This window comes from Ctenocephalides felis, unplaced genomic scaffold (genome assembly GCF_003426905.1).
Source record: "Ctenocephalides felis isolate EL2017-DRISC unplaced genomic scaffold, ASM342690v1 CF-g0.4_SCAFFOLD_00318, whole genome shotgun sequence".
Taxonomy (NCBI): Eukaryota; Metazoa; Arthropoda; class Insecta; order Siphonaptera; family Pulicidae; genus Ctenocephalides; species Ctenocephalides felis.
The window spans coordinates 1-27992 of NW_020536472.1; the positions used below are offsets into that span (position 1 = coordinate 1).

At 28.3% G+C, this 27992-nt stretch overlaps 2 protein-coding genes and 1 pseudogene across 2 annotated transcripts; 1 reads left to right on the forward strand and 2 right to left on the reverse strand.

Annotated features, from left to right (window-relative positions):
• Positions 1-3: 3 nt before the first annotated feature.
• On the reverse strand, positions 4-1405 carry LOC113363416 (pentatricopeptide repeat-containing protein 1, mitochondrial-like; the record flags this gene model as incomplete). Its single annotated transcript, XM_026605924.1, is given in 3 exon segments — positions 4-32; positions 35-754; positions 757-1405. Coding segments are annotated over 3 exon segments (1398 nt in total), but the record flags the coding sequence as incomplete, so codon positions are not given.
• An 865-nt stretch (positions 1406-2270) lies between these two features.
• On the forward strand, positions 2271-23600 carry LOC113363398 (annotated as a pseudogene).
• A 76-nt stretch (positions 23601-23676) lies between these two features.
• LOC113363408 lies at positions 23677-24165 on the reverse strand. The gene is made up of 2 exons (XM_026605912.1): positions 24111-24165; positions 23677-23973 (listed from the first exon to the last, which is right to left on the reverse strand). Exons 1-2 carry the CDS (start codon positions 24153-24155, stop codon positions 23677-23679), a joined length of 342 nt encoding a protein of 113 aa, XP_026461697.1. The 5' UTR covers positions 24156-24165.
• Between the last annotated feature and the right edge of the window lie 3827 nt (positions 24166-27992).

Consider the following 27992-nt stretch of genomic DNA (forward strand, 5'->3'; position numbering starts at 1 on the left):
TTCCTTAGCGCTTTCATATTCATAACGTAACACTCTTTTTTCATCAACATGTTAAAGAAACAAACATCAACTTTAATACCAGTTTTTTTCATCATTCTTAGCAAAGCAGTCTCAGCAGCATTTGTTGAAGGTATCACTTGGAGTAATTGTGTGAAAGTTTTTAAATCTGGTACTGCTTTATGAACATACATTTCTTTTAAGAAACCAGATGCACCTCCTAATAAAAGTAATCTGTGCTCTGGATTTGTTATGCCTGTAATGTCCACGATTTTCCCAAAATGGGGTGTTTGAGATAGTAGATTAGGCAAATTGTTCTCTACTTCATTTGCATCTTGTGTTTTTAATACAGAATTGTTTGAAGGAGAATTTAATAAAATTTGATTAGATGGTCCATCTAATCTTTTAGAACCTTCATTTAAATTATCAAAAAATGATTTTGATTCTTCAATATCGCCAAGTCCACAATCTCTTATACAGTGCAGTAATAAATTGAATGTATATACATCAGGCTTTTTCTTCATATGTAATATTTTTCTCCACACCAATAATCCATGTCTAAAACCTGCAATTTTATCACTAATACTAGCTTGTAACAAAAAATTCATAGTACTTATAGGAACATTCAGTCTTTTATCAATCATTTCATCAACAAGCATAAAAGCAGTTTTAAGATCACCACATCTTCCAAAAGCTTTAATCATCGCATTATAATTTGTAATATTTGGTTCATAATGTTTTTCAAACATCAATCCCGTAATTGAGTGGCTCTTTTTAAACCATCTTCTGGCCAAGGACTATTAGCGCAAGCATTAAACAATGAAGTATATATGCCTCCTGAAATTTTCAGGTTTCTTTTTTTCATATCATTAAACAACATAAAAGCCTTTTTAGTATAACCAACAGCTGCACAGCCTGATATTAAGATACTATAAATGTACTTATCAGGTTTAGCCCTGTCTTCTTTTAACATTTTGATTTCTAAGATATCTAAAGCATTTTTCAATCGTTTGTTTTTCAATTCCTCCTTCATTAGTTTTGCATATTGAATTGTAGGTAGATAGTGAGGTCGCTCAGTTAGATATTCATCTTCTTCCTTATCTCCAATATCACTGTCGTACTTGCTAGTAAATATTGCAGTTCCTGACAAAACACCAAATCGGTCGGGATCATCTTTATGAATTAACTCTCTAGGAATTTCAGGTTTTTGTTTTTTTGAATTTGGAAGAGATTCTTTAATGATGAGTTCAGTTGACCCCTGTTTGAGATTATTGTTATGATAAAATTGTTTCTTAAGGCAAAACAATACAAAATTAATTGCTGGTTTTTGATTAGCTATTCTGTTAAGACAGCTTTTATAATTTAGTAGTCTATTCACAGAAAACATGGCATTGTTGATATTATTCATTTGTCATATGTAAAGATAATAAATTTTCAAATAATCGATTAGGATTAGTTTAAAATCAACGCATAACCTCTTTCAAGTGTAACCTTATAATTTATTAACAAAATGATTTTAAGTGTATTTTGATTATAAATACTCATAGAAAGCATTTCCAAGTGGGTAAGGAATAATATTTTTTAAAAACACTTTAGTTTCTTATTTATTACTTTTTGTAACACACGCAAAGATTTGACACAATGAAATGCAGGTTATGACTCCTTACTCTTAGGCAACTATATAAACTTAGCATTATTTTCGTACGTGAGTGAGTTTCATCAAATTTTTAAATTCCAAGTTTTAATTATTTTTAATAATATTGACAAATGATTGAAATACATAATTTACTATAAAATTGACTACTTGCATAAGAAATAAAGTCCACTTTATAACAACATATATTATAATAATTTAGTAAATAATCCTTTATCGTATTATGATAGTATTGTTATTTTGAGACTCACTTTTAAAGCTCAGTTTAAATAATATATAAGTTTAAAGAATTAAATATGATAAAAAACGAGACATATGAGTTTTATTTCTTAAAATTGATAAAATTGCAAACTTTTATTTTTAGAGAAAATCGTTAAATTTTTTAAAAAAAAAAAACGCATTTGTAGTTTTTATAATTATGTTAATGCTTCTATAATAATATTAAATTATTATTATTTTAAAATTAGCGCGTTGAACTCATTTGAAGTAGGCAAGGTAAGATCTGTTTATAAAGCGGACAAGTGTCACTCGCGCGCACTCTCGTTTGCGGACAAAAGTCACTCGTTTGCGATTATTTGCATCTGGCAATTTTCCTGGCCATCTTGATTTTGATATCAATTCTAACTGTGATGCAGATTTTGACTGAACGTAATAAATATATTTTTGCGTGTAATGTAATTGTGCTCGAAAAGTTATATGTTGATAATTCTGGACCGCTCTTCTATAGGAATTACTTCAAGATTCGATGATAAATTTACGCTTGAATGCTGTAGCAGATTGAAATTGCGAAATGCCCACTGAAACGACCGAAATCTTCTCTGAAGACATGGTTGTCCATCAAACTCAAGAAATTGAACAACAATTCATTAAAGGTATGACTATTCCGCGATGCATTCTTTTTATAATAGATTTAACGATTTATTTCGGCGCAATATACTAATTGCGGTATATTCTGTCTGCTTGAGTTGTTCCAGAAAACCAGGTAGAACGCCTTCACTTATCCCGATGCCGACGCTGTGTTCTTGAGCTTGGCCACGAATTTACATAAAAAACTTTAATCGTAAAGATATCTTAGTCATAACTAGGGAATTTGCATGAAAAGATAGTTCATATTATTCTATCAGCGTTCATACATTATTTACAACTTATTCCTTACTTTGTAATAAATATCAAATGCAATAAATATGATTAAGAGGTATTTCATAAAGATTTGTTTTAAAGAAATCAGTTTTTCGGTCTGAAATTAATTTTGAAAACTTAACAAACTACATGCAAGTTCTCCATAATGTTTAAATTATGAATGAAAGAAACAAACTATTTGAAGATGATCAACAATACTTTCACTATTTAAGAACTTTTATGCTTTATATTTTTTCCATACATATGATACTATATATATTATAATGACTACTATATAATTATACACACCGTGTTTACAAATGTGAAGTAAGTATGTGTTACATGAGCGAGTTAAATTTATATGATTTTCATGAGATTGGTAACCGGCAAGAGTAAATTTTAGTTAAAATAAAAATCATCTATCATATTAATATGATTTCAAAAATTGGCTAGACATTTAGTAATAAGTTTTTTAAATCTGTGTTTTACTCGTCGTCTTATATGATAGATAAAATTTCAGTTATAGATTAAGTAATTTGAAGTATTTTGTGCGCTTGTTTTGTATTTTCAGGTTAACATCTCTTTCTAAAGATTGGGAACTATCGCATGCACACTCCATGATTCATACTAAATCACCATTGATAAGTTTAGTGGCAATTATAAATGGTGCAAATATCTACATAATACCACAATTTTATTTGTTTTAAATTATTTTTTTGCATTTTATTTCAAATGATTTAAAATGCATTTATACATCATTTTGTTGATTAAATAATGCAGGTATTTGTGGTTTTTTCTATTTGTTCAGATAACTGCCTGCTTCACTGAGGATTTGCAGATGCTACAAGACTTCTACAATAATATTGTGACTATTGTGAGATCTCCATTATGAAAACTCAATTCCAAACATTTTATATATATATATATATATATATATATATATATATATATACACAATATTTCTCAATCTGGGTGTTCGTGAAAATAATTTGACAGATAAATTATACATGAGACCATTTAGAGTTAAATTTATTCGAACAGTCTATTAAATATTATAATTAGTGAAAAATAGTAAAGATATAAACCATTATTTATCATTAATATAATTGCATTATGCACATAAAATTTATTTACCTAAATATGTTATAACAGAATTATATTTAATTTACTGTTATATGTTTTCTTAAAGATATCATTTGAAACAAATTTCATATGAAAGAGATGAAGGGGAAAATTATTTTATATATTCGGTAAATATCTAGTTCAATTCATGGGATCACTATTTGTTCATTATTATTTTTGGAAACTTAATAGTAACGTGCATTCCATTTTTCTGACTTCAGTTTGTGATCTTATTACTGGTCTTCCTAAACCGAAGTATTTGCTATAGTAGTTAATCTGAGAATAATATTACAATCTAATATTTATATCTGAATATGGGTGGTTTTCGTTAAATCATTCCAGGAAATATTTTGCTTCAGAGGTGATTGCTAAAACGTTGGTGTAACCGATTTGTTTACTCTCTTCCCATGCGGATTTCATTCATGTTTCAATGTTAAAATGGTGATGAATCCAATCACTATGCAGGGTAATTTAAATTATTAATGTTTTGTTTGGGTTCAAGTTGTATTATTTATGTTAAATTAAAAAAAAAGTTTATTACTTTTGTGATGACAAGTTTTGGCTTACGCTATTTTATTTTATTTTAGGACCTGCGCTGCCTTATCTTACTAGCCCTTTGTATGATATTCAGCAAACTGGAGAAGTTATTTTAGGTAAGTCTTTCATTTTTATTATACAGTAGTATAATAATCTAGTTAATTCTATGCTATTCAGATCCAGGATATATTTTTGCATATCATAATGTTTTTTTGCAGGTTTATTAACCGAATCTATATTAATGTTTGATTTACCTAGAATTACATAAATTTACTAATAGTATTTATTATAAATTATATAATTATATAAATTCAGGACTAATTTAAGTATCTATAACGTAGTGAATTGCTATACCTAATTAACTTCCTGAAGAACATTTAGTCTTTTTGCGAAAAAATCCTATTTGCTAATTTTGTTTTCTCGACGTTTCAAGTCATTCTGAATCGAATGCCAAAAAATTTGGATAAAGTATGTGTGTGTGTGTGTGCATGTGAGCCGATTTTTCAGCTTTCATCGATGTTTTCTCAAAAACAGCTATATAGTTTTCAAAAATTTAAAAGCCCTTCAACGAAGTTCCATAAGAATTAGCGTTTGCCAGTTGGCGACGATCGGCTGTTTCTTTGTAAAGAAAAGTGTTAAATTTTTCTAGCTTCTTTTAGCCCATAATCTTGAATTGAATTGATTTAGAAAATTCAAAAACTGTTTGAAAGTTATTGGTTGAGAATCGAGTTGACTAGTTTTCTAGTTTCTAATCAGAACCAGTGGCGAACATCTATATACAGTGTTTTGTAGGTAGAGATACTAATTAGTAATTTCAGCCGACACTTTGTTAAAATACATTTTTAGACAATGAAATAGATGAAATGAATAAATTAATTTAATTTATACAATTACAGATATTATAAGTATGTTTGAATGAATCAATTGGAAATCGTATTGATCTTTTTTTAATGAAAGTGAAAATGTTGTTTTTGAAATAATAGTTGAACATTTTACTAACATATCTGTATCTCAATTCTTATTGATTGAAGTTGATTTTGTATACATATTGGGTAAGTATATTCAACTTGCCTTGGCAAATTGCTGCTTACTAGTTTTTGAATGTGAACAATTTAGTTACTTAGGTATATTGCAAAACTGTATGAATATGGAAGAAAAATATATATATATCTGTTTTTTGCAGGTCCTGGAGCACACAGTGGCACATTGATGTCCATATTGGGTGGTGCACTTCCAAGATTATCTTCTGACCAACATGATGCAGTTGCTAAAGCAAAGAAGTATGCAATGGAGCAAAGTATTAAAATGGTCCTGATGAAGCAGACCCTCGCTCATCAGCAACAGGTATTTTTGATTAGGAACTTTAAATTTTTTTTTATAAATATCCAACAATAATTTTATTTTCATGTTTATTTTAAATAAATAGTAATTTTATTATATTTAAACGATTTGAATTTATTTTAGCAAATGGCAAGTCAAAGGACACAAGTGCAACGGCAACAAGCGTTAGCATTGATGTGCAGGTAAGTTGAAACTGATTTAAGTGTAATTGTTAAATATCTGAAATGAAATTTATCATAAATTGAAATATTTTTTTTTGCAAGTTTTATCTAACTTACATAAATATCATTATCGATTTATCATTGTTGTATCATTAACGATTTTGTTTAAAATCAGAAACATTTCACTAATCTTATGGTTTGAGTAAAAAAATCATTTTCACTTAATTCTTTATATTTAACCATTTTTGTTATAGCTACATCTACTACATATGTATATATATATATATATATATATATATATATATATATATATGTGTGTGTGTGTGTGTGTGTGTGTGTGTGTGTGTGTACATATATATTATTTTTCATAATGCAAATTATCAGATTGATGCTAGTTCTTCTTCTTCGGCATTCTTCAATACATTGTTTAAGATCTGTTCTTGAAGTTCTTGGTTTACAAGATAACTTGATAAAATGCTTAAATCATAGCATGAAGAAAGTTCTAGTAGCATAGATGCTATATTTTCTCTCATTGTTAAAATATGGTCAATAGCTTGATCCAATGTTGCATCAAGTTCTTTAATTTTTTTCTCCATTTCCTCATAGAATTCATTTTCATCTCTATCTAATGTCATGATTTAGAAATTGTTCAATCTTTTGTTAATACTATACTATATTTTGAACTATACTATATGTTGCTTCTGTCAAAATGAACAATCCAAAACCAATATGGCGGTTATGCATAATTAATTGATTTCCATCAGATCATATTTTTAATTGTTTTAAATGTGGAGGCCATGCATAATCAAGTATTAATTTTCCAGGGTTTATGTTGGTAGTATAAGTTTTGAGTTGAAAGAAGATACAGTCAGGCAAGCTTTTCTACCATTTGGCCCAATAAAATCAATAAATATGTCTTGGGATCCTGTAACTCAAAAACAAGGGTTTTGCCTTTGTTGAATATGAAATTCCAGAAGGGGCACAGCTGGCTTTGGAACAAATGAATGGCGTCATGATTGGAGGACGGAATATTAAGGTGGCAAGTATTTATTCTGAGATAAATAAAATTATCAGACTAAGAAAATATAAAATTTTAAAGCCCTTCTTTCTAAATATATATATTGCATCATATTGACAATTAAGTATTATCTTTAATGCAAATTTGTAATGATGAATTTATTCAGATACTGTTTATCTATACTTGTTTTAAACATTGAACTTCTTTAAGTATTTATACTTGGGTTTTATTTTTTAAATTATTCACTTTGAAAAGTCACTCAGCCGCTTTCAAAATATTAATATATTTGTCTTTTACTACTATTTTTTTGTATTGTCATCTTAAATTATTGGATAATTGTTTTCAATATTACTTTACTTTATATATAAGGTAATATTAAAAACAATTATCCAATAATTAACTTTAATAATTTGGCTAAGTGTGCTTTGAAATATTGTTCATGCAAGCTCTGCTTATGAATAAAACGTAAGTTGATTGAAATGAATTGGATATTTTTTAAAATATCTAATAAAAATATTTATCATTATTTTGAGAATACTCACAATTGTAATAAGCACATGAAATAAATATTGATATTTCGATTATATCCAATTCAGATACATTTGTTATAAAAAAAAAATTACAAATTTATAAATTCTCGATGCTATCTCGTTTCAGATATTGATCCATTGTCGAACTTTGTAAAATAAATATCAGTTCAAAACTACCTTTATATTGAATAATATTGACTCTAGAAGGACGGCACTAAATAACTGACTCATTTGAGCTACAATATTTAAATTTTTGGTGGCCAGAATATCAATAATAATGCTATGCAAACTATTTTCTTCTAAATTATTTTCTATTATAAAATATATCAACTTTATATACTACATCGGGTATTTATGAATTTATTACTTTGTTTCAGGGTTCGGAACCACAAAATTGTTTGGTTGAGGTTCAGTAGTTGAAAAATTCGGATTATTTGAAACTTAAAGCAATTATAAAACAAAACTGAAATTTATAAAAAATTATTGATGCCTGGGCAATGAGTCAAATTATCAAGAGCCGTTCTTCTAGCGTGCCAGAAATTGCTACTTATAAAAAACACTTTGATTCAAATATAAACATGTAAATATTTTGTCTCAATATTATTTTTCTCATTTAAGTGAAGTGATCTTTGACTGGTAAGTTTGATTGTATAACATTTTTATTTCAACTAAAACTATAATTATAGCATTGAGATTTTATGATTGGTAACATAAACTTTAAAATGATGATGTATTTCTATACAGGTGATGGTGTTGACATCTCTGAATTATTCTATATTTATTTCATGCAGATGATTATTTCAATTTTGATAATAAATTGAGAATTACAAAAATATTATTTACTTCAAAGTGCATGTTAGTTTAATAATGTATGCAATAGGATTGCAGAAAATACTAATAAACCTACCCAAATACACATCTATATATATATATATATATATATATATATATATATATATCTTGATATTGTTTATTTCGACTTTAAAACATGTTGTTAAGGTTTTTCAGACACAAGTCGAAAAAATAAAAACACAAAGTAAATATAAAATCTTCTACAATATGTTTTAAGCTATTATACTAGCTTATCTAAATACTAGCTGAAATACAGCTTAAATACAAAAAGAGTAATAAAATATAGTAACAAAATAAAATAAAACAGAATTAAAATTATACGTACCAAACCAGTTTAAAATTATTTTATATAAAATTTGACAATTATAACATCAATATTTTGTTCTAAAAACACAAAAATATGTATATGCATATAAATTTTTAAACATAAAATCAAGTAATCAAAATATTTCGAATTCTGAAAAAGAAGAAATGAAAATATCAAGTGGTAAAAAATTGTTCAAATTAATTAAATTTTGATAGCTGTCGAAAAGCAAAGAAGAACTTCTCTTATTTACACAATGTGAATTTAAAAAAATGAACAGATTCGGCAAACTTTCTTAGGTCAACATTTTGTTCAATATGTAAAATGATGGAATTGTTTAAATCAAAAGTGTGTTTAAAATTTTGCATATGGTCAGATAACATTGTTTTGTATTGATTTTCATTTTTTGAATTATAATTATGTTGAAGCATTCTTTTAGATATTGATTTTTAAAATTATATATATATATATTTTTTTTTAGAACAAAATATTAATGTTATAATTATTTATATAAAATAATTTTAAACTGGTACGTATAATTTTAATTTTATTTTGTTACTTTCTTTTATTGCTCTTTTTGTATTTTAGCTGAATGATGAGCTAGTATAATAGCTCGAAACGTATTAAAAAAGATTTTATATTTGCTTTCTGTTTTTATTTTTTCGACTTGTGGCTGAAAAACTTTAACAATATGTTTCAAAGTCGAAATAAACAATATCAAGATATATATATATATATATATATATATATATATATATATATTTTTGTAGAGTTTCGAACAAGAATCCAAAAATAATAAAAATAAAAAAACAAGAAAATTTTTAATAAACAATTTCTTTATTTAATTATTTGTTTACTGTCGACGTTTCGGAACTAGGTACGTTCCATCTTCAGGACATATGTCCTCTATGAAATTGTGTTATTAAAAACTTTTCTTGTTTTTTTATTTTTTATTATTTTTGGATTCTTGTTCGAAACTCTACAAAATATACACAAATCCAAGATTCTACCATTCAATATATATATATATATATATATATATATATATATATATATATGCAATACTTTTTTTCTTTTTTCCTGCTGTGTAAAATTTGTTGAAAAAAAATCAACAGGTATGCATCCTGATAATAAATAGAAAGAGGGCTAAGATATGTTTTTTAAAATAAGTTCAATAGATCAGTATGTTTCGGGTCCCAATTTGAGTCTTCTTTACATAGAATCAAAAACAGAAACATATCACAGAAATTATTACTTCGCAACAAAGAATGTTAGTGAAAAAATAAGTAAAAATGATTTTTACTTTGAAATAGAAATAAACTAAAAATAATTTATTTTTTCACCAACAAGCTTTGTTGCAAAGTAATAATTTCTGTGATATATTTTTGTTTGTGTATAGTGTATTAATTATGTTTTGCTTCCACTGAAGAAGAACCGAATTGGAATTCGAAGCACATGGATCTATTAAATTTATTTTAAGAAACATCTTAGTTTCTTTCTATTTATTATCTGGATGGATGTCCCTGAAAAAAGCTTTTTGTTTTATAAATTTGAATTTATAAAACATATTTGAAAGTAGTGAAATTTATAAGCTTATTTTTTTTTGTTTTGTTAATATCTTGCTCATCTTGTTTGTTATTGATAAGATAACTTTAAAATATAAGGTTATAGAAATATAAATAAATTTACTGAAGTTGCTGAATAAAAAGTACCGATAAGCACAGAGAGCCAACGATATGTGATGTAGGTACTTGTGGCTGTACTACATATACCCATATGTTTAAACTTTGGCTGATGTTAATAGGATGTGTAATCCTAATATGTACATAGTTATTAATTTTTTCCCATACTTGTTTTGTGATAGCTGTTATATAATTACGAGTGCAGTTTTATAAATTATTTCTCTTACTTCATTGTTTAACTATACAGGTTGGCAGGCCAAGCAATATGCCCCAAGCTCAACAAGTTATTGATGAAATACAAGAAGAAGCTAAAAATTACAATCGGATATATGTTGCAGGCATTCATGCAGATCTTACAGAAAATGATATAAAAAGGTACGACAACAATTACTATGTTCTTTTTTTAATTTTTAATAAATATTATTTTCTAAAAACTTTTAAAAGTTCTAAATATTATTGAAAACTTTTTTGAAGAAAATTTATTAAGAACATGTCATAATTATGCAATATATGTATTATAATTAATTATTTTAAAATTATTTATTTATAATATGGAGGATTTTATAAAATACAAATTTATAATACAGGATTTGCTTCAAGACACATTACTATTTCTACATTATTTACTATGATCACATTACAATTGTAAATGGTTATTTGTTACATATAAATCTTATAGTTACTAGCTTTAATTTTATTTTCAGTGTATTTGAGGCATTTGGACCAATAACTTATTGTAAATTAGCTCAAGGCAGTTCAGCCATAGACATAAAGGTTATGGATTCATTGAATATGCTACTTTACAAGCTGCTATTGAAGCAATCAGTTCAATGAACATGTTTGACCTAGGAGGACAATTTTTAAGGTAAACATATGTTAAGATTTTTAATTTTACACAAATTTATTTAACAACATTACAATGTTTAATTATTAAGCATATCCACATTAGCGTTGTCTATTGCTGCAAAACAATTAATTAATATTTATTTGTATTAAACTTTCACATTTATAAATTTTATTGCATCAAGAGTGCCAGCAAAATGGACACTTAAAGGGGGTCTTCCTATGTGACAGCCTGTTTTTTAGGGATATTTTAGAATTTTTTTTCTACGACCAGTAAATAGTTAGAGCTTCAAGTTTTTTTATCATTTATTAATACATATTTGGACAGTATAAATATAAAATTTCAGCTAAAAAAATTTAGTTCAACTAGAGTTACAGCGCTCTAAACACACCCCCCCCCCCTCAAAAAAAAGAGCTCCCACTACTTCCTCCACGATTCCGGCTGAACGGCTTATCTGAAAAAAAAAAATAAACGGCGTTTTAATTTGTAGGCTTAAAAGCACGGAATGAACTACAATCAAATGAATATAAAAGAAATTGGATGTTTTATAGACATTTGAAATAAAAGTTGCAAATTAGTCGTTTTTTTTTTTTGTTTTTTGCTATAAAAAAATCGAAGTTTTGAAAATTTTTGATTGATAATAGTTCATCCATGCGTTTAAACATATTGAGTGTGCCCTGTAAATTTCAAGTAATTCGGTCCACCGTTTCTGAGATACAATGGAGGGATTTTGAAAAACACAGTTTTGAGAAAAACGCGTTTAAAGATAAAATGATCTGTACTATATAATATATGTATACTTTTTAAATGGCTGTAACTCAAAAACTATTTGAGATATCGATTTGAAATTTTAATATGTTATTTTTAAAGGTGTAATCTACCGAAATATGAAAAGAAAAAAAAATCGATTTTTTCAACTCATCACATAGGAAGACCCCCTTAAGATACTAAGCAATTCACCTTCATTACTTTATGATCAACTTATTTAAAAGAACAGTTGTCATCACACCAATTGTTTTTGAAGATTGGCTGCTATGCTTTTTTGTAATTTCCCATTGGAGATACTTTGATTCGCTTGCTAAAAGAAATCCTCAACTTATATTTCAAATCACTTAGTCAAATTTGATTAATAGTCCAGTCATTATAGTAAGTTCACCTCGGAATTCGAGATGTAAGTCTGTAAATACTTGTGTATTGACACCCTAAAAGTTATCTCAAAACCTACATATGGTTTTGACACACCTTATCATATGTAGGTTAGGGACAACTTTTAGTGTGTCAATTGTTGTGCCCCATCCAGCGACGGAGCCAACAAAATGTAGGTTCTTCCTGCTGCTAAGTATCAAGCTGGTACCAGAATGTGAAATGGAATCAGTAAAACAGATGAAGACTTTTGATGTTGACGTTTATTTCATGATTCTTGTACACTTTTCATATAATTTGAACACTGAACTTAAATATAACTCCATTGATTACTTTATATTACTCAAAATGACTGAATTTTATTATAACTGGATTACAACTGAATTATATTCATCTTAACCCATACTGATCTTGACCCATACTCATACTGACTCAAACTGACTGTTTATTGCATCAACCAGAACCTTAAATACTCCTTATCGGTATGACGCATTCCTTTTCTAGAATGTACGATATATGTGAGTCAGAAACTACGCTTTACTTGGTCGTAACGCACAGTTTGTGGTTTCAAAAGGAATTTTATCAACACTTGCAAGGTTACTGCAAGCTTACAATGTAACTATGAGCAATACTAATTGCGTCGTTCATATTGACTGTTACATCAATTTACAATATTATTTATAACTATTGTAAAGGGTGAATACCACAACACAATATACAAGTATTTGCAGACTTACAACTGGGTATTTTGAATTCCGAGATTCTTACCTAATTATAAGGTTAAATGACTGGACTATAATCTAATTTAAAGTATTTCCTTGAAAATTAATTTAATTTATTTTTGTGAGTTAATTTTTCCATGTAAGTTAGCATTGTAGATTTCCTACATTTTGCAGTAAGGCATTATCATATTTTGAGTTTAAATCCCTTCATCCAATCAATTGTATGTGTTTTATCTTCATTAGAGTGGGACGTGCTATAACGCCACCGAACGCTCTCATGGGACCGACAACTGGATCTATGATGCCGACTGCTGCTGCTGTTGCCGCAGCTGCCGCCACAGCTAAAATTCAAGCGATGGATGCAGTTGCTAGTAATGCTGTTGCTTTGGGGCTGCCGAGTTTGAGTTCTTCACCTACAATTCCGTTATCAGTGCCGACGATAGCGGTGCCGCCCATCGCAACGATAACGCCATCAGCTCCCGTTGCTATATCCGGTGCTGTTAAGTTACCAGGTGTCGTCATACCGCCGCCAGGTGTCGTCGTACCTCAAGTCATACAGTAAATTACTAAAAAGTAATTTTTTATTGTTATTAACTTTTCGAAGGAGAAGTCTGTTTTCGCCAGAAAATCAGATTTGCTAATTTTGTTATCTCGAATGTTTCACGTCATTTTCAATCAAATGAGACAAATTTGGTAAATGTATTTGTGTGTGTGTGTGTAAGTATGTAACTCGTCGACCATCCGTCGACGTTGTCTCAAAAACGACTGAACCGATTTAAAAAATTATTAGTTATTTAATGTAATTCGAAAAGATATTGTGTGATTTTTGCGCGATCCGTTTTTATGATTAGCAAAAAAAAAACTGAAAAAATTATCGTCGGCGATCTATATATCACAATCCTAAATGGACTTTAAATTTCAAAAACTATTTGGAAGTTATTGGATGGAATTTGTGCTAAGTTTTTGGTAGAGATCGGCCGGATCATTTTTTTCGAAATTTTTTGTTGAGAATTTTTTTGGTAAATTTTGTATCGAGAAATATTTTATAGAAGAAATAACATGGCCCCTCTATGGGCCCTTGTAACTTTCAGGTCAATTTCTAGTTTATTAAAGTTTTCTTGAATAATTATGACTTTTTTCCATAATATAGCACATAAAAGTTAATTTTATAATCTTGTCAAGTCAACCATGTCAATATCAAATAAATATTTTTTTTTTATTATTATTTCTAACAAAATATTTTTTTTTTAGAAATTGAAAAAAAAATCCTAAAAGCAATCGTTTCGTCAACACAAGCAGAAAGTTTTTTTGAATCATTCAAATTGGATGCTTATTTCTCTCAAAATCTGCCAAATTTTGCCACTTAGCTCGGTATCTCTCTGAAACGCGTGGACCTGCTTTGAATTGAATGTTTTTTGGATCATTCAAATTGGATGCTCCGTTTTCTCAAAAGCTCGATGCTATTTTATGCACTGAAACGGCTGGGATCTGCCTTTGCCAAAAACTAATAATCACATCTCCCTATCAATAGGAATCGAATGTTTTTTTAAATCTAAATTTTAAATGATCCGTGTGCTCGAAAACGTGGACAAAAAAAATGCGGACACCCAAAACACACATGATCAAACACAATGATTCAAAAAACATTCAATTTGTACTGATGCGATTAGTTTTTGGCGAAGACAGGTCAAGCCATTTCGAAGATACAGAGTTAAATGTACAAAAATTGCAGTTCTTGAGAGAACTTAGCATCCAATTTGAATGATTCAAACAAAATTGTTTGTTTTGACAAAATTGCTTTTGGAAAATATACACTGATCATTATATTATTTTGTAGTGAAAACAAACTTCTCTTTAAACTTATTGTTCTTTCAAATAAATATAACTTATTATTCCTTCAAATAAATTTAAATTTTTAGCCTCCGGAATTGTGACGCCGACATCGCAACCAGTTATAATTCCAGTATCAGTATTACCTAATTGTGAATCTTCTCCGACGATGATATCAACAAGCTCACCTGCCACAACAGCCGCATACACAATACTACACAGAACATGAAGCCAGGTGAGATTTTAAAAAAGTGTAACAGTCATGAATTTAAATTATAAAAGTCAAGTCAAGAACACACCAAAACCAAAAAAAAAGTTAGGCTTAAAATATACGTTGAACCTTTTAGAATATGAGGAAAAATATTTCATACCTAAAACTTTCTTTTTTTACTTGTAATTATGAGCTTTTTTTACCCATGCGCGTCGGGCTGCTCCGAACAGCCACCGCTCAAATATATTAACAAAAATCATTATTATATTGTATAAATAATCTGTAAAAGCATTTTTACCCAATAGATGATCAGTGCACATATAGGGATTGACTATATTGCGGCTGATATTGCTGGGGATGATTTCAACGATGGTCTAAGCAATATTTTATAAATGATAATAGTTTTGGAGATTAATATTGGCATCTAAACATGTAATTTTTTGTCTTAGTCTTTAAAACTTTAAACTCGTTTTTCTCGAAACGATTTTATAACGCGGCGAATTTTTTTTTTCAGTATATTTAAAATTACATCTTTAAGTGCCCATCATTGCGGCTCAACTATATGTTAATTTGTTCATCAATTAATAACAAATTACTTACCGTTTTTTTCGTTGAACGTTTTCAACGATTTTGAATAAAGTGCTCGATATCGATAAAAATATCGATATTTTTTAAATCCGCTATGATGGGCACTTCAAAATGTTATTTTAAATATACTATAAAAAATTCGAATGAAAAAAATTAAAATTGCAGTTATTTTGCGTGCCGCGGGGCGCTTCCAGTTTGACGCGGCTCGCCGTTACAGTTATATTTTATTTTGTTACTTTAAAGTACAATAAATAACTATAAATAACTATCTTTAAGGGGGTCTTCCTATGTGATGAGTTGAAAAAATTGAATTTTTTTTTATTTCATATTTCAGTAAATTATACCTTTAAAAATAACATATTAAAATTTCAAATCGATATCTCAAATAGTTTTTGAGTTACAGTCATTTAAAAAGTATACATATAGTATATAGTACAACGATCATTTTATCTCTAAACGCGTTTTTCTCAAAACTGTGTTTTTCAAACTTGTCTCTATTGTATCTCAGAAACGGCTGGACCGTATTACTTGAAATTTACAGGGCACATTCAATATATTTAAACGCATGGAATGAACTATTATCAATCAAAAATTTCAAAACTTCGATTTTTTATAGCAAAAAAACTAAAAAAAAAAACGCCTAATTTGCAACTTTTATTTCAAATGTCTATAAAACATCCAATTTTTTTTTGTATTCATTTGATTGTAGATCATTCCGTGCTTTTAAGCCTACAAATTAAAACGCCGTTTATTTTGTTTTGGTCAGATAAGCCGATCAGCCGGAATCGTGGAGACAGTGGGAGCTCTTTTTTTTGAGGAGGGGGTGTTTAGAGCGCTGTAACTCTAGTTGGACTAAATTTTTTTAGCTGAAATTTTATATTTATACTGTCCAAATATGTATTAATAAATGATAAAAAACTTGAAGCTCTAACTATTTACTGGTCGTAGAAAAAAAATTCTAAAATATCCCTAAAAAACAGGCCGTCACATAGGAAGACCCCCTTAATATCAAGATTTTTTTACTTTTCTTTCCGCCCGAAAAAAATGGCAAAAACATGTTTTGTCAATAGATTGTGTTTAAATATGTTTACAGTTTCAAGTACTTAACATACTCTCTCTTTCCCTTCAACAGATGAAAAGATTAGATTATCTTGTCCTAGAGTAGCCACACATATTATTATGCAACACATATTATACACTTCATAATTAAATGAGACAATTTCAAAATGGGCACAAATTTGTAATTTGGGTTATGGAAACCGTCAATTGTTTTTAAAAATAGAAGTTTACTATCTACTTATTAAACTGCGATATTAATAATCATTTGGCATAGTCTTTTAAATAAAAATATTTCATTTTTTTCTAAATCTTGACTTGAGTTTTTTTATATATTATTTCACTATTGTTTCAGAATGGCGCAAGAACGCCAACAAGAAGAACTTCAAAAAAAACTATTAGATGAAACTGAGCCACAAACTTTACAGCAGCAAGAAACAATGTGCATAAAGGGTCAAAGTGCACGGCACTTAGTTATGCAAAGGCTCATGAGAAGAGTGGATACAAACGTTATAATTTTAAGGAATATGGTAGTAATTCATTAAAAGCAATATATTTTTTTAATTGTATTTATATATGTATATACATACATACATATATATATAATTATATATATATATATATATATATATATATTTTGATGAGTTATTTAGATCGGGCAGTAACACCAAGTAAAAAAAAAACTAAAGTAGTTTTTGAAATACTTTATTTATCCATATGTTTCGGTCTTCATGGAGACTGTCATTCAGTGGAAAAAACTAAAAGATTTTATATGATGTAGGAGGAAAATATTATAAAGTTATAGAACTTATATATAAATACTTACAGAAAGTAATTATACAAAAGTGTAACACACTTTTAATTATACAAAAGTGTAACACACTAGAATGTAACCAAAAATTGTCAAAAAAAATAATTAGTTTAAATGTTCCAGTTATTAATAGCTTGGTTTATCACAGTGTAATAGTGTAGTGTATTTTTGTATAATTACTTTCTGTAAGTATTTATATATAAGTTCTATAACTTTATAATATTTTCCTCCTACATCATATAATTTCTTTTAGTTTTTTCCACTGAATGACGGTCTCGATGAAGACCAAAACGTATGGATAAATAAAGTATTTCAAAAACTACTTTAGTTTTTTTTTACTTGGTGTTACTGCCCGATCTTCTAAATAACTCATCAAAATATATATCAACACCAAACTCACATATTTCAATATATATATATTGAATATATATATATATATATATATATTAGTGATGTGCCAAGTCGAATCAAGTGATTCAAATCATTCGAATCAAGCCTTTAACGACTTGATTTGAATCAGATTTTACTTGATTCGAATCAACTCGCATCAAGCCGCAAAATATTTACTGTGATAAAATATGTATTAACACAAATTTTTCATAAATATAAAATTTTTCATAAATATAATATAAAAAAATGTTTTAATTTAATTCAATATTATAATAATATAAAAAATAAATATCATAAACATAAAAAATAAATAATGAATTAAATCATGCGAGCCACCCGACTTTAATATGCTTAAATGTATCAGCCAACTCCAATCGTCTTTGTGTGACTTTAACCGCATTCATTGACTAACTATATCATTCGACTTCATACGGCTCAAACCGAATCAAGCGGCGATATGAGTTATTCCGACTTCATGAGCCAAACCGAATCAAGCGGCGTTCCGAGTTGTTCCGACTTCATATGACTCAAACCGAATCAAGCGGCGATATGAGTTATTCCGACTTCATGACTCAAACCGAATCAAGCGGCGATATGAGTTGTTCCGACTTCATATGAGCCAACTCGAATCAAGCGGCGTTATGAGTTGTTCCGACTTCATGACTCAAACCGAATCAAGCGGCGTTACGAGTTATTCCGACTTCAATTCTGATTCGAATCATCCCGACTTCAAGCCGTTCGAGCGATATGAGTTCAAGCGATATGAGTTAACCGTATGGGCGATACAATGCGTCGTCGTTCTTGCGTGTTTATTTATTTTACGGAGCGCTGAGAGCGATTTTATTCGTGAAATATCAATACCCAATTTTGATAATAATTAAGTGTTTTAGATTTTAAATGTTATCAGAATAAACCACTCGAAATTATGAAACGAGTTTCGGGAATCTTTCAATATAATTCTCTTTTGAAACAATTACTAAACACCAGAAAGTCAGTAAATAATATGTTAACTTTTGATTATGTAAGTAATGGCAAATTCACATTAATGAAATTAACTTTCAGCTCTCAGTTTAGATGCGATCCTTTACTGATTACATAGTAAAATAAACAATCGACCCATGATTCCAAATATTATTTTATATGCTTTAGTGATGCACAATTGTTTGGTAATCTATTATTGTAAATTAATTTGAAGATATGTTTTAGCCGTCCTCAAAATTACATCATTTTTAATAATTTTCAGAATATACTTTTTGATAGTGATTTATGTTCACAATTTCTACTTTGTCGGTTATATTGGTTAAACTGACAATTTTGAGTATAAATTTGGATCACTTTTACTAAATTAATACATCCATGATTTTTTTTTGTCCATATATATACTTGATTCGAGTTGATTCGAATCATGATTCGAATCAGGTTTTTTTCTGATTCGAATCATTCGAATCGGGAATTTTTCGAGTCGGCACATCACTAATATATATATATATATATATATATATATATATATATATATATTGAAATATATATATATATATTATTTATATATATATATATATATATATATATAACAAATGTATTCTGAGTGGATAATAGATATTAATTTGGAAATATGAACAAACAACACTCTTTTTTGCACTAATTTATTAAATAATAATTTTCACAAACGTTTCGAGACTAGGTTTGTCTCATCATCAGTGTGTTATAATTTAAAATTTAAAATATGGAAACCTAAATTAGCATTTTGTGTTATCCATTACAAGTCGCTTGATATACATACAGTATATCGAGTATACAGTAAATTAGAAACACACTGATGATGAGAAAACCTAGTCTCGAAACGTTTGTGAAAATTATTATTTAATAAAATTAGTGCAAAAAGAGTGTTGTTTGTTCATATTTCCAAATTAATAATATTTATATATATATACATAGATATATACATATATATAGAGATAGATATATATATATAGATACATATATACATATATATATATACATATATAGATAGATAGATCCATATATATATATATATACATATATAGATACATATATATATATATATACATACATATATATATATATATATATATATATATATATATATAAATTGTTCTTGGGCATACATTCAATTAAATACAACTAAATTAAGACATTTTTCTTGCCTAAAATTGTTTCTTCTCTAAGATTGTATAATTATTGGATGGAACAACTTTATCATAATATTTCACCATCTGAATATTATATATACAGTATACACCTAACTCTGTTTTTACACACGGTAGATTGGTTCCAGAAGAAGCCGTGTAAAAAAAAAACGGTAAAAAAAGACTTTGATCTTATACAAAAATGGGTGATTTGTTCCTAATCTCTAAAACCTATTAAAATCAGTGAAAAACAAGTATTTTTAAGAACAAGAATTCATGTTTTTTTATTAAATCAAATATAATAAAAAAAATCAAAGTAAAAATTGTTTGTGCGCGCTAAAGGGGAATTCACTTAAATCTTTAAGCTAATGTTCGCAAACTATCGATGGTTTCAGACTTTTTTCTTTCATAAATACTTTTTTGTGATATGAACATACTTCGCAAAAATTAAATTTGACAAAAAAAAATTTAAATACATGAAATTTCAAATCGTGCTAAATGGAATAAAATCGTGTAAAAAAATTAAAAATATTCAATTTTCAAACCGTGTTATATCGAAAACGGGTACAAAAAGACCATGTAAAAACAGACTTAGGTGTATATATATATATATATATATATATATATATATATATATATATATATATATGTCCTTTTTCTTTTCACTCTAGGTTGGACCAGAAGATGTGGATGAAACATTGCAAGAAGAAATCCAGGAAGAATGTGGAAAGTTTGGATCTGTCAAAAGTGTAATTATATATAATGAGAGGCAGTCAGAAGCTGTAGATACTGATATTCTAGTGAAAATATTTGTTGAATTTAGTTGCATGAAAGGTAAAAATTTATTTTAAATGATAAAATAATTATATTGCAAAACAGTGACTTGAGAATGTCGAATTTCTAAAGGTTTAAAAAATATTTATTTATTAATTTTATTTAATTTTTTATTTAAGTGTTTAACTTCTTAATTTAAATTAAGAAGTTATATACAGTTAGGCCGAAAAGAAGGCGCTTTTTTGATCATTTTTTCTGAGAAAATTTTTAAATCCTTTGAAAAACAAAAATTTATACACACATAACGGTATCTTTTAACTGTATTTTAAAAAGAGCCGAGGCACTAACTAATTTCATCCAACTCAGCCATGTTTTCCTTTTCAAATTTGCGTGCATCTTCGAAAATATTCGCCGGAATGATAGGAAATTTCTGTTTTCTTAAATATATTCACAAAATAAAAGAAATCGATTTTTAGAAACCCCCAACAGTAATTCAATGAATCACTTGACTTATTATTAATCCATATTTTCTTTAAATTATTTCAGAAGCAGAAACTGCTAGAGATGCTTTAAATGGTCGTTATTTTGCAGGCAGGCAAGTCAGTGCACAATTATATGAACAAGCTTATTTGACCATGGTGACTTTTCAGCGTAGTGTTGAACGTTTTATAATATTAATACAAATAATGTTACATAAAAATGTTTTAAGCTTTATTTTAATTTAATTTAAATATGTAAATAATTTTGTAAATAAATGAGTGAAATGAAAGAAATAAATGTTGTCCAATTTTTTTTTTCAGAAAAGCAGAAAATCGAGTTTTTTAAATTTTCACGTTTCATGAGAATTTTTAGGCAATTAAGCAAAGAGTGCAGAAAATAGAAATCGGGTTTTTAAGAGAACCGATCATCCGATTTGAATGATCTAAAAACATTCAATTGATGGGGAGGAGTGGTGATTAGTTTTTGGCAAAGGCAGGTCCAGCCATTTCGAAGATACGGAGCTAAATGTACAAAAAATGGCAGTTTTTGAGAGAACTAAGCATCCGATTTGAATGATTCAAAAAAAAAAAACTATCTGATTGAGTTGGCAATACAATTGCTGTTGAAAAATAATATTAATTTCTTTTTTCAAATTTTTTTTTTTTGTATATTGAAAATAATTCAGATTTTATTGTAATTCTTGCCAAAGTTAATTGTGAAGCTCACTTATATACTTTAAATAAATAATTTTAACTTTGCAATTCAGTTAGTATAATTCTTATAAATATTGGACAATGTTACAGTATTTTTAATAATCTATTCAAAAACATTTAATATTCCTCGAACATTTCGTTTTGGTACGAGACGATGCCATACACCACTTGGTGTTTTTATACTTAAAATTGTGTTTTCATAATTTTTGTTCTTGTTTTCACGCCTCTGAACCCCTCATGTCTCATTTGTTTGAATGGCTTATTTTATACCTCTGCTCCCATCTAAATAATTCTTTTATTAGATATAATTATAAGCATAAGTATTACTTAATTTGATATCATACTAAGTATATAACATTAACGTTCTCATAATTAAATATTATTGTAATTGACAGGTTTTAAAGCACCCAACAGGACAAGAGGCCGAGACAATCAAACACAAGCTAGACCAGGGGTCGAAGGCAAACCAAGAGCTGTCTGTATCCGCTGATGAAAATAGTCTACACAATGGAGCACATCGTCAGACACTTCGCTTTCTCTTGACTTACAGACCATACAGACACTGATGATGCTGAACGCTCTGGAAGGCCAATTGACGTGGTTGCACCGAAAAATATCAAAAAGGTTTGCCGAAACGTTTTGGAAAACCGAAAAGTATAAATGCCTGAGATAGCTGACACCCCAAAGCTATCAATAGAACATGCTGGATATATCATACACAAATATTTGAATAAAAAAAAACCCTGTGCAAAATGGGTGCCGGTCGAACCAAATTTTGAACATTTGATCAAAGGTATAACGAGTAAGAGTATTTGGAGTTGTTTAATCGAAATCGAGTTTTTGCATTAATATGTTACCATGGACGTGACCTGCCTTCACCACTTCACTCCAGAGTCGAATAGACAGTCATCCGAATGTACTAGACACGATGAGGAGAAAAAAATACAAACAATCAGCAGGCAAGGTTATGGCGTCAAATTTTTGGGAATTGCAAGAAATGAACTTTATCAACTATCTTGAGAATCGCCAGGCCATCAACTGTGACTATTGTATAATGTTATTGGAACATTTGTAATTCAAAATTGGAAAAACGGTCCCTCTTGAAAAAGAAAACTGTGCTGCTTCACCAAGACAACGCACCAAGTCACAAATCCGTCAAAATAGTGGCAAAAAAACATGAATTGGGCTTCGAAGTGCTTTACCACTCACTATATTTTCTAGATCTGTTCCCCAGCAACCATATCCTGTTCTCAGATCTCAAAAGAATGCTCGCTGTGAAAAAAAATTTCCAAATGATGAGGCGATAACCGAATTTTGTGGCAAGGTACAAATCGTACTACAAAAATCGTACTACAAAAATATATCTAAAAGTTCAAAGTTTGCTGTAATCGGTATATCGTCTTCGAAGAAAACATATATTGTTTTCTTGGTTATCCTATGGACTTATTGAGTGAAGTGATATTTCTATAGGAAAAATTGGTTCAAGATACGAACAATTCGACATGCGAGACGAATTAAACTCGTATGTCAGGAACCACCGTATTTTACTAACGTTGCAATTGAATAAAACCTGATTATAGTATTTAATGCATGTTTATTTCTGATTAGGGTCAGTTACATAAATCTTACAACGAGAGTGAAATTTATTTCCTAATAATAGCAAAGCCGGTGCGGGAACTTAGGGGAGGCTGGGCACGGCTGGACCCACTGGTAGAAATCACTTTCTTTATAGTAACTGGGTTGCTGGTGTACATTGACGTAGTTGTTGGCAGTTGCGATGGCCGCTGGGCTATTGTTACCAACGGCGTCGGCGAGTGTGACATCACGAGCGGGGTGACACGGCACTGGGGCGCATGGTGGCACCTCGTGGAGCACTGGCAGCGGGTACACATCGACATGGGGAATATGGGGATTTATAACTCTTGAATGATAAATCGATTGAACTACCTGGAAATAGAATAATGAATAATGCAAGAGTTTTTCAAATAGAAAAGATAATTTATTTTGGATTGGACAACGCCGGGCGAGAAACAATCAAACCTTTTGTTTAATGTGTAATACGTATATTGCTTTTAAAAATTGACCTGTACGGCTAAGATAATAACGACTGCAACAACAAAATATTTCATTTTCTGCTCAGCGCTATGGATTCGTAACTAAATGTTATGCAATTATTTTTTTCTGCTTTTATATATCTAAAACTCAAAGGCAACATATTTACATATTAATTGTTTAATAATTACATATATTTTTTAGACGATGAAACGTGATAAATTCTGATATCATTTATGCGTCTTAGATGACGCAACAGGTTAGCATACGTGAGTAATATTAAATAACATACATATGCTTAGGTACTATCATAATATCAAATATATTATGTTTTAATTAAAAGTAATTATTTATTTACACAAAACATTTTCAAGGTCCAATTCATTGTATTCCTAACTACAAGTATAACCTAAATTATTATAGCGATAATAATAATTGTAAAAATTAATTATTATGCTATATATATTATATTATATCATTATATATAATAGATTAATATAATATAATATATATATATATATATATATATATATATATATATATACACCTAAGTCTGTTTTTACACAGTAGATTGGTTCCAGAAGAATCCGTGTAAAAAAAACGTGTAAAAAAAGATATTGATCTTATACAAAAATGGGTGATTTGTTCCTAATCTCTAAAACCTATTAAAATCAGTGAAAAACAAGAGTTTTTAAGAACAAGATTTCATGTTTATATTTTATTAAATCAAATATAATAAAAAAATCAAAGTAAAAATTGTTTGTACGCGCTAAAGGGGAATTCACTTAAATCTTTAAGCTAGTGTTCGCAAACTATCGATACTATCGATGGTTTCAGACTTTTTCCTTGCATAAATACTTTTTTGTGATATGAACATACTTCGCAAAAATTAAATTTGACAAAAAAAAATTAAGCACATAAAATTTCAAATCGTGCTAAATGGAATAAAATCGTCTTTCAAACCGTCTTGTAAAAACAGACCTAGGTGTATATATATATAATATATATACCCTAATGGGCGGGTCGATTTTAAGGTCACATTTGTTGAAAGCGTTTTATTCTTTTATTTTGAGACTCCATTGGAAACGCATGGCAAAAAGAAAGACCTCTTCAAAAGTGAGTATTTTAGGAATATTGTAGTTAATCGTGCAGAAATATTTCGTATTCGGTGACTCCTAAAGTAACATACGGTTTGTGCAAGTGTAAACTTAGTTCAAGTTGTCAACGCATTCCTTGGCATATTATACGATATCGTATAAAAGTTCTTGTTTGAACATGGAAAAATGGAGTGCCCTTTAGCAGTCATGAGCGGCTAATCGAATGGCATTTGAAAGGTACGATAATAGGCATTTAGTGTACACTTTTATTATATTGCTGGTGGATTTTTATTATCGATTTTTTTTAAATTATTGACGTCTTTATTAACAATGAGTTTAATTGGCCATTAATATTACAATTGTAGTAGTTCACTTTTGTTGTATCGATTGAGCAGTAATTATCGTAAGTATATGAAATATTTATATACAATCAAATAATTCATATGTCGATTGTCAATTTTGGTACATAGATTTTATTCAGGTTGCCGGTGAACCACAATTAAGGATAGTAGCTCTTTAAGAAGTAATATCTGCGGAGGGATCAGAAAAACCCTCTAGATAGGGCGGATTTTATTTTAAGGCTTTGAGATATAAAAGTATATTACACTTGTTTAGTAGTTTACTGATCTATTAGGCACTCGAGCTCAAGGCGAATAAAAATTGAACAGTACGTCAAAACAAATTTACTGAAAATTTTTAAAACTATTTTAGTTTAGTTCTTGTCTGAAAATGGAAAAATGGAACCCTCTTAGCAGTCACAAGCGGCTAATCGAATGGTATTTGAAAGGTATGATAACAGGCATTTAGTGTACCCTTTTATTATATTGCTGGTGGATTTTCATTGTCGATTTCTCTAAATTTTTGACATCTTCATTAACAATGAATTTAATTGGCCGTTAATATTAAAATTCTAGTAGTTCACCTTTGATGTGTCGATTGAGCAATAATTCATCATCATATTTCGAAATATTTGAAATATTTATACAGAGTCAAATAATTCATATGTCGATTATAGATTTTAGTACTTAGGCTCCGTATTAATTTTTTTTTTCTTGATTCAGGTTGCCGACGAAGGAACAGAAAGACTTCTCTGGAAAGGGCTATTTATTGGACGGAATATGCTTCGAGATGTTAAGTAACTAAACTTTTATTTACTTATTTATTTTATTATTCTTATATTTGTTCCATTATGCACATGTTTTTTTTAAATTTATTTTAAATATTTATATATTTCAATATTCAGTTTATTACTTATAAGAATATATTCATTTATTTGTTTTTCTTATTTAACTACACAATTATTTTTTATTTATGTGTCCTTCAGTAATTTATTCAGTATTTAATTTTTTTATTTATTATTTACACATTAACACATTTTGATACTTAACTAAATATGTTTTATCTATTTATACATTATTTATATTTATCTTATTTATACATTTATTTTATTATGTATTTATGTATAAATTATTTTTATTCTATTTATTTTTTAACTTTCCGTAGGGTAAGTTATTGTAATGGGCCAAAAATCGGAATTGAAAATTTTTACATTTTCGACGTTTTGAAGGTTTCTGAACGTTTTGGCATACCTCAGAAAAAATGGATGGTGTGTGTGTATGTATGTATGGATACAAATTTCCAGTCACGTTTTAGGGCGCCGGATCAACCGATTGAATGGTTCAAAAAACATTCGATTCCTATTGATAGGGAAAAGAGCTGATTAGTTTTTGGCAAAGGCAGGTCCAACCGTTTTCGGAGATACGGAGCAAAAAGTGCAGAAAATAGAAATCGAATTTTTGAGAGAACGGAGTATCCGATTTGAATGATCTAAACAACAATTCAATTAGTAATGATTGGGAGAAGTGTTTATTAGTTTTGGCAAAGGCAGGCCCAGCCATTTCGAAGATACGGAGCTAAATATGGTAAAATGGCAGTTTTTGAGAGAACTAAACGTCCGATTTAAATGATTCAAAGAACTTTCAGCCTGTCTTAACAAAATAATTGATTTTGGAAAAAAAAATTTTGTTCCAATTTTTTTTTTGTTTTTTTTTTTTTAGTTTTTGTATATCGAAAATACTTCAGATTTTATTTTTAATTCTGACTATAGTTCTAATATACTTTACAAATAATTTTAACTCTGCAATTCAGTTTATATAATTCTTATAAATATTAGACAATGTTACAATATTTATAATAATCTATTTGAAAACATCAGTATTCCTCGAACATTTCGTTACGGTACAGAAGTTCCAGCAATTTGCCTTAAGGCACGATGCCATAATTGCCTCAAGACAGAATTCCACTTACAGCTAGTTTATTTTTTAATTTACTAACATATTTACCTATTTGTTTATTCAATTATATATTTGTTTATTCATTATTTAAATTATTAATCAATATACTTTTTTCTTCGTGCAGTTTTTCTATTCCTATTTTTTTGTTCATTTTTCTAATTTTATTAATTCATTTTTTTTTTATCAACATTATTATAGTTATTTCAATTTTTCAATGTCCATTCAATTTTTTAGTGATATCTTTGTTTTCATAAGGTTTATTATTATGAGTATTTATACTTTTTATCATTTATTAATATTTATATTTAACATTTTATTTTATTATTTTTATTTTGTACTTTCATTTTCATATTTTGAGTGATATATTTGTAGTTTTTATTTTTAAATTTAATTATTGTTTTTAACAGTTTATTATTATATTATTGATATGTTTTTATTTTTATCTTTATATTGTACTTTTATTTCAATTATATTTTTATTTTAGAATTTGTTGTTTTTTAGTATATATATTTCTCGAATATTT